This window comes from Xenopus laevis, chromosome 9_10S (genome assembly GCF_017654675.1).
Source record: "Xenopus laevis strain J_2021 chromosome 9_10S, Xenopus_laevis_v10.1, whole genome shotgun sequence".
NCBI lineage: Eukaryota > Metazoa > Chordata > Amphibia > Anura > Pipidae > Xenopus > Xenopus laevis.
Window position 1 is genome coordinate 115,531,719 of NC_054388.1, and position 7,856 is coordinate 115,539,574.

The 7,856-nt window shown below is 46.8% G+C and overlaps 1 protein-coding gene across 1 annotated transcript; it reads right to left on the minus strand.

Annotated features, from left to right (window-relative positions):
• Window positions 1–1,766: 1,766 nt before the first annotated feature.
• On the minus strand, window positions 1,767–7,420 carry spns1.S (spinster homolog 1 S homeolog). The gene is made up of 13 exons (XM_018240694.2): window positions 7,176–7,420; window positions 5,322–5,587; window positions 5,163–5,228; window positions 4,824–4,960; window positions 4,591–4,742; window positions 4,451–4,517; window positions 4,220–4,362; window positions 3,930–4,082; window positions 3,655–3,844; window positions 3,518–3,583; window positions 3,223–3,321; window positions 2,974–3,145; window positions 1,767–2,900 (listed from the first exon to the last, which is right to left on the minus strand). The coding sequence occupies exons 2-13, from the start codon at window positions 5,560–5,562 to the stop codon at window positions 2,806–2,808; spliced, it is 1,581 nt and encodes a 526-aa protein (XP_018096183.1). The 5' UTR covers window positions 5,563–5,587; window positions 7,176–7,420; the 3' UTR covers window positions 1,767–2,805.
• Between the last annotated feature and the right edge of the window lie 436 nt (window positions 7,421–7,856).

Here is a 7,856-nt window from a genome sequence, read left to right on the forward strand (position 1 = left end):
GATACTCAGAGTTCCCTGTATAACTCAGCCTGCAGCCTTGTGCCTTTATATGGTCACAGAACAGAGCACTGCTGACTGTCATTTCAGTTAATAATGTTATGTTTCCATGTATTGCAGTCTGTAGTCCATTAGTCTGTTATATAATAATAATCTCTGTGTTTTCCTTGTAGGACACCTAGTGGTGAGTTGTGGAATGACAGTAGTGAGCACGTTGCTATTCTGGCAGTTAGTCTGTACAACTGTCGTGTGTCCGGTATCCAGTAGATCAGTTCTTCATTGTATCGTCATTAATTCTTTGCTACATGTCGTCGGAGTCACTATTTGAGTTTTATTTATGTGGACGTCTCCCTGTTATTTCCTGTACAGATACATGTTAATACTAATAATAATATTGATGATAATAATAATAATAAAGAAGCTGAAGGTCTATTGGGGCAGCTCCGTTTTCATAAACTAAAAATGTTTTACTGTGCAAAGGTAAGAAGAGCTGCAGAAGCCATTAATTCCCTCTAACAGTGACAAGAACCCACAATACTAACATTAAAGGGACAGTAGGAAGATTTTGGGGAGGTGGAGCTGTGAGTGCAACTTGCTCGGGACATGCCAGTCTCCTCCAGTGGATTCTTTAGCCCCTGTCCTGTTGTACAGGATTATTCCTATATACATTCCCCCCTCTCTATACCGGGACAAGCCACCCACCCTCCCAGCTCCCCTCCACTTCTCAGAAACATCTCCCCAAGTTTGTGGTGCTCATCCCCTGAGTGTAATATTCATGGGGGTTTCTGAGCAGGAGATTATGTCCACCCTGTAGGTCGGCTCCATCACCTGGATCCACAGGCTCATTCCTTTACGATTGTCTTTAATCCACAAAGGCTCAATTATCTCCTCTTTCTTCCTGGAGATGTTGCTCATGAGTCGCTTCCAGCTGTTCTCTGAAGCCTCCAAATAAGCAGTGACTCTGGGAATCAGTAGGTTCCACTAATCTGGAGTCTTCTGAGCTTTTGTGGGGCCTCGAGTTGCACAGAGATTTCTCCCAAGAGGAAACACAGTAGCTACAGAAGGTCCCACTTTGCTTCTACTCAGCACAAAGGTCTCTCCTCACATAAAGCACATGGAGTAGCTCAAGGTTCCAGGACCAATCAGAGAGCAATGTTCAGCCTGAGTCTACAACGGATGATTATTTCCCACAAGGCTTTGCTTTTCCTGTGTTTGACTAATGCGGTCGCTGGACTCGGCCCTGTTTTTTATAAAGTTAAATTCCAATGTAAATAGACTTGATTTTCTCCCACTCTGATACGTTGTTATTCCCAGTGATTTGTGCAAATATGGGACGTGGGAGACAAAACACTTAGGGCAGAGACAAATGCTGCTATTTCGGGAGATTAGTCGCCCACCACCAAATCGCTTCTTCTTCGGGCGACTAATCTCCCTGAACTGCCTTCCTGCCAGCGGAATGCCACTCGGAACACTTCATTTTCTGAAGTCGCCCAAAGCTGCCTGAGGAAACTTCGGGGAACTTCAAAAAAAAAGAAGTTTTGCGAGAGCCATTCCACCAGCAATTTACATTGTAGCCGGCGGGAAGGCAGATTTCTGGAGATAAGTCGCCCGAAGAAGCGATTTGTCGCTGGGCCCGAAATAGCAGCGTGTCTCTGCCCTAATTATTGTTATTCTTACCATTATTATTGTGTTAATACTCGTCTGGAGCTGGGAGCTGCCATACCGACTTCACTCTCCTCCACAGACTCCAGTAAATCAGACACAACACAAATTGCCAGTTAATTTATTTAACCATTTCAGCGCCATGGGACAGTGGATTTAGTTGTCAGTAACTTCAGAATTATCCCAGCCCCCCTCCATCCTTAACTCTCCATTGAGAGTTAAAGAAAACAAAGCAGAGGTTATAAACCAATACCATTATGGCTGATTATAATTTGGTAACAACAGCCCTTGTCTCAGTATCAGTCCCATCTGCTCAATAGAAACCTTAACAACAATCTTTCTATGGAGGATGGGGATCAGAATTTGGGCAAATGATGGGCACCTTGGCATTAAAAAACATTCCCTAGTCATAAACCAAATTCAGGGAGGAGAGAGCAGTCTTTACAGGCACGAGTCCCCAATCGTGTCCTACATAAAGGAAAACTAAACCCTAAGAATGAATGTGGCTAAAAATGTCCTATTTTATATAGTGAACTTATTGCACGAGGCTAAAGTTTGAGCTTGTCAATAGCAGCAATGATCCAGGACTAAAGGGCTGTGGTTGCCTTGGGCTGGTACAGAAGCACAGACAATATGTCTACCCACTTCTTTAGTTAAGCTTTAGTTGTCCTTTAAAGGGCAAGTACAATACTACAAAGAGGAACTTGTATAGAATGTGAACCGGTTTTTGCAAATCATGTGAAGACAATGTCCCAGCAGGCCCATTCCACACAGAGCAGAATAGGAAAGAATTATTTTGGGCATGTCACATACCCCAGCGCTGCAATACCACTTGCCTTGTAATTTAAAAGGACTTAATATGTAAGTCTATTTGCACGAGAAGTGTCAGCCCGACCTGAATCAAAATTCCATTAAAAACTAAAATAAATATAATAGAAAGCGCCCTGTAGGGCACAGAGAATACAGTCACATCCTTGGGGGCAGAGTCTCGCGTCTCCCAAGGCAAAAAGGGCGGCTGTAGTGGAGATGGTAAGTAGCAGCCAGGCCCGGGTATATAGACAGACATGTAACAGCAGCTCTTACTCAGTGACTTGTCCATGTCTTGTTCCCTTTATACTCCCACAACCAGGTGCTTTTGGGCCCCTCTCAGATGAGAACACTGGACACAGGCACTTTTGTGGATCGGCCTCGTTTAGGGACCACAATGCGCTCGGCGTCTGTTTCATCAGCAGGCAGCAAGCCTAGAACAGGCCAGAAGGAAAAGGGTTAAGTACATACCTGCTTGGGACTGTTCCGGATAGGGGCACAACTCACCTTGGGAAAACAACTCTGCCTTCTTGCGATCCTTCTCTATGAAGAGAGCGGTGGCGAGGAAGAAGCCCCCTCCGATGACCCCCACAAAGGCACAGATCATGAGCGCGTACTCCAGGCTGCGCATCTGGATCAGGAACGAGGCCGGTTTTCCCTTCTGGATCTGATCAGATATCTGAGGAGGGGAATGGGTTCAGCTTGTGGTTCAGGGAAGCTGCTAACATACCCTACAGCAGGGGGCGCCCTACTTACCACCCCAATGAGGTATGGACTCCCGGCATCTCCCAGCAAATGGGACATAACGATCTGCAAGGCCTCTGCTGTGGAGCGGCGCGTGGGAATCACCACGTACTGGGGAAGGAAAACAATTTCTTTTTTCTAATCCCTATTCATTTATATTGCCCACTGCTGCCTCGTTGCTATTGTCACTTAACCTAGCAACCATACAGCAGCTGATATTCCAGACTTGATGTGCTAAAGGACCCAAACTCAACCCTTAGAAACAAGCAGCTCTAATGGTATCACTGTAGGTAAAGAATAAGGTTACCAGCAAGATGTCTGCTACAAGTGCCCAGTTCAGAGAGAGAAGGGTCTCGCCGATGAAGATGAATACCTGGGGGTGCAGAGAAATTTATATCAGAACTATAATTCAGCAGAAGCTGATCCTCATCTCATGATACTCACATACGTAGCGACGAGGCTGGTGTCAGCGAAGGCCAAGGAGAGGAAGAGGAAAGGAGCGGAGCTGATCATTCCCACAGCACACACCAGTGGATCTGCCCGCGGATTTGTTTTACGGTAGCGCTTGCTGATCTCCACACCAGTCAGAACCCCCAGGATACCAGTGATGCAAGTGATCCCCCCAAAAATCATACTGGAAATGGTGAGAGAGGGACCAAGTGTAAAGGTGGGGGGTAATAATACATTCTATTCCTACAGAGGATAGTGCTGCCATTTACCTGTCGTCATAGTTACAGATCCCTCCCTCGCAGGGCTTTGACTTGTATATCACCATCCGTGATCTCATTAAGTATGTGGGGCCCCACAGGGCCAAAGCTCCGGTCACAAAAGCCACAGTTGTGAAGCCAAAGGTGGAGAGGATGAAGCTGGGGCTGTGGGAGACAGAAGTGTGAGCAGAGACATGCATAGTGTAGGGTTTGCTTCCCCTTTACTGAGGGTCCTGATCAGAGTGCAGAATTTAGACTTCACACCAATCAGTAATGAAATTCGTCCAAAGGGAAACACTCACTTCTTCAGCAGAGCCGTCATGTCAGAGGACCAGGACGTGTTGGTCAGGGGTCTGTCAGTTTTCCTCTCCAGCGCCCCCCGGGGAGGCTCCTCCGCCACAAAGATTAGTAACAGCATGGCCAGTAATCCAAGCCCTGGGGTCACCTGATCCCCAATACAGGAATGAGTCACCCCATTGGTCACAGTAACACAGTAGTGAAATATAATTGTGCCCAGTGTGTCTGTCACTTACCCGTAGTGCCCAATGCCAGTCTCCTGCAGCGCTGGTCATTTCTGAACCCACGATGTAGCCGAGGCCACTGTAATAGTGAGGAGCAGATTCAGCACAGACTCATGTACAGCAGCCAATCACAGGCAGAGCTCCACACTTACCAACCAACAGGGGTAGCAAAGTAGAAGAAGGACAACATGCGGGTCCGCTGGTCAGCAAGGAACAGATCTGCTATGATGGTGGGGGCAATTGTCGAGTAACTGGCCTCCCCCACACCCACAAGTCCTCGCGTAATCAGGAACAGCCAGAAATACTGCAGGGCAGAGGGAAAATCAATGATTAGCTGAAATCAGGAGAGAGATCTGCCCCGGGGGGCTCATAATGACAGTGATACCTGATTGGAGACAAAGGAGCTGAGCAAAGTGACCAATGACCAGAAGGAGATCCCCACACACATGATCAGCTTCCTATTGTAGCGATCCCCCAGGTAGCCAAACACGGGGGCCAGGAACATGTAGCTGCAGATGAACACTGCGGAGATGAGAAAATTCACATTGTAAGGGACCCCGAAAGGGACAAAGCACATTTACTACTACAGGTTGCCCCTCAGAAGGCTGGCACAAGCCAAGCTCCCCCCTAAATCATAAGGCACAGAGGATACAATGGCAGGTAACTTGGAGTCTCCCTGGGCATAATACAGGAATTATAACTGGGGCAGGGAAGGGTTACTTACCTGTCTGTACCAATCCTGAGTTACTGTCTGAGATGTTGAAGGCTTTCTTAATGTCCGGCAGAACCCCTGCAGAGAAAGTAACGTGCTCAGTAGGTACAAGTGGTCCCTGGATGGACTCGCCCTACTACAGGCCCACAGTTAAAAATACACCCCCATTACCTGCCACAGTGAAGCGGTCCATGTAGTTCAGCAGGTTGATATAGAAGAGGATGATGACGATGACCACAGAGCGTTTGTAGGAGATGCCGGTGAGTAAATGCGTCTCTTTCCCATGGTCCTTCCTTTCCTCCTCTTCCTCATCAGACGACTGGGTCTCTTGATCTCTGGCCCCTTCCTCCTCTGTGTTATCAGCCTGGGTGAGGAACGGGGTGACGTCCCCATGACTGCGCCGTGATGTCATCTTATTGGTCTGCTGAAGTCAATGACTGTAACCAGGAGACAGAGGTGCATGAGCGTATAGATGAGTGTACATAGGAGTGTATATAGGAGTGTGTAGATGAGTGTACATACAGTTAGGCCCATAAATCTTTGGACAGAGACAACTTTTTTCTAAGTTTATGAATTTGAAATAAAACAACTCAGATGCAGTTGAACTGCAAGATTGAACAAAAAGATTGTATAAATATGTGACAAGCTAAAGCCTTTTTTTAACACAATCATTTCATTTCAGGGGCTCAAAAGTTATTGGACAAATTAAAAAAACATGAAATAAAATGTTCATGTCTAATAGTTGGTGGAAAAGCCTTTGGTGCAATGACAGGCTGAAGTGTTGGACTCATGGACATCAGCAGATTGTGGGTTTGCGCCTGTTTAATGCTCTGCCAGGTCTTTACTGCAGCCGCTTCTTTCACTTGCTCTTTGTTTGTGGCCTTTCTGTCCCACGTTTAGTCTTCAACAAGTGAAATGCAGCTCAATTGGCTTCACATCAGCTGAATATTCCACTTCTTTGCTTTAATAAACTCCTGGGTTGCTTTGGCTCTATGTTTTGGCTCATTATGAGACGCCTCCCAATCAATGTGAGTGCATTTAGCTGGAGCAGACAGTGTCTCTGAAGAGCTCACAATTCATTCTTGTGCTTCTGTGTCACATGATGGATAAACACTAGTGTCCCACTGGCAGCCATGCACCCCAAGCCATCACACTGCCCCCCAAATGTTTTATACACAACTGTGCTATGCTTTGGATCATCAGCTCTTCCTAAGCCTTCTCCACACTTTTTTACTCTTGCCATCATTCTGCTAGAGCTTCATCTTGGTTTCATCTGTCCAAACAATGGTTTTCCACAACTGTGCGGCTTTTTTAGATGTATTTTAGCAAAGTCCAATGTAGCCTTTGTATTGTTGATGCTTATGAGTGGCTTGTACCTTGCAGTGCCCCCTCTGTATTTACTTCATACAGTCTTCTCTTTATGGCAGACTTGGATATGGAGACTGTACCTCCTGGAGACTGTTCTTCACTTGTTTGGCTCTTGTGAAGGGCTTTCTCTTCCCCATAGAAATGATTCTGAGATCATCCACCACTGTTGTCTTCCGTGGACGTCCAGGTCTTTTTGTGTTGCTGAGTTCACCAGTGATTTCTTTCTTTCTCACCATGTACCAAATCTGCAGCTTAAGGAGGACTTGTTTCACCTGCATGGTTCCACATACAAGCCCTCTCCCCCTCAAATCAACTCCAGGGCTTTATCTGCTTCATTGATAACGAGATAAGGAAGGAAATGAAATAGTCACTGCCCCCCTGTATGAGACAACACAATGAGCTCACAGGTCACATGGGGAGGTGGAGTCAGGAGCAAAGTGCTCACCTTACAAGACTATACAGGGCCTGTGTGAGTGTAAGTGTGATTGAGTGAGTGTAAGTGTGAGTGTAAGTGTGATTGAGTGAGTGTGAGTGTAAGTGTGAGTGTGATTGAGTGAGTGTAAGTGTGATTGAGTGTGTGTGATTGAGTGAGTGTGAGTGTAAGTGTGAGTGTGAGACAGGCTGGTGAGTACAGGTGGGCAATGGGCTGTCACTCACCACAAGACGTGTCTGTCTCTAGAGAAGGAGCAGTAGGGCCTGAGTAAAAGACAGTAATGTCTCTCAGGAGCCTCAGACCTCCTCCAGCAGTAATTAGTGGGCAAGTCGGGCGGTTAGTATGACCAAAGTACCGACACTCCCAGTGACAATCCCTCACAGCCCAACCGGCTTGGTCTCCCCTCGGCAGCTGCCAGCAGTTATCACTTCCGCTATCGCCATCTTTGTCTTTCTGCAAGTCATGTGACAGCACGAACCTCGTGACCACGCGCAGCGCACGCTTCCTGTTGATATTCTGCGGTCCAATCAAATCCGCGAACTCTAATTAAGCCCCTCCCTCGTATTGTGGCGCCTGCAGCTCAACGTTACGTGCTGTGCGCGCGTTCTGCCGTCACTGAGATTGTATGAAGGGGCGTGTCCTGCGTCTCACTGATACTTTCCTTATTCTACAGCCCCTTGTCTGTGTCTCACACCGTGACAGGAAACAGGCGGGAACATTGTGTGTGAAACTGTCACTGCTGTATAATAGAATTAATACACATTCATCTCTCTGTATTTAAATAAGAGGGGAAACAGCAGCTTGAGCAGCTTCTCCTGTTTTACTAAACTCTATTTCCAGCAATTGATAAGAATATCCCAGAGAGAGACAGACCTCCCAACTGTCCCTTTTTCGGAGGGACAGTC

Bases quoted from the DNA above. Each gene is read 5' to 3' on its own strand.
- spns1.S (XM_018240694.2), bottom strand. From the start codon at position 5,562: ATGACATCACGGCGCAGTCATGGGGACGTCACCCCGTTCCTCACCCAG. The intron at 4,518-4,590 runs GTAAGTGTGGAG...TCACTATTACAG, and splicing joins TTTGCTACCCCTGTTGGTTG to TGGCCTCGGCTACATCGTGG. The intron at 3,322-3,517 runs GTAACCTTATTC...TTCCTTCCCCAG, and splicing joins TTGTAGCAGACATCTTGCTG to TACGTGGTGATTCCCACGCG.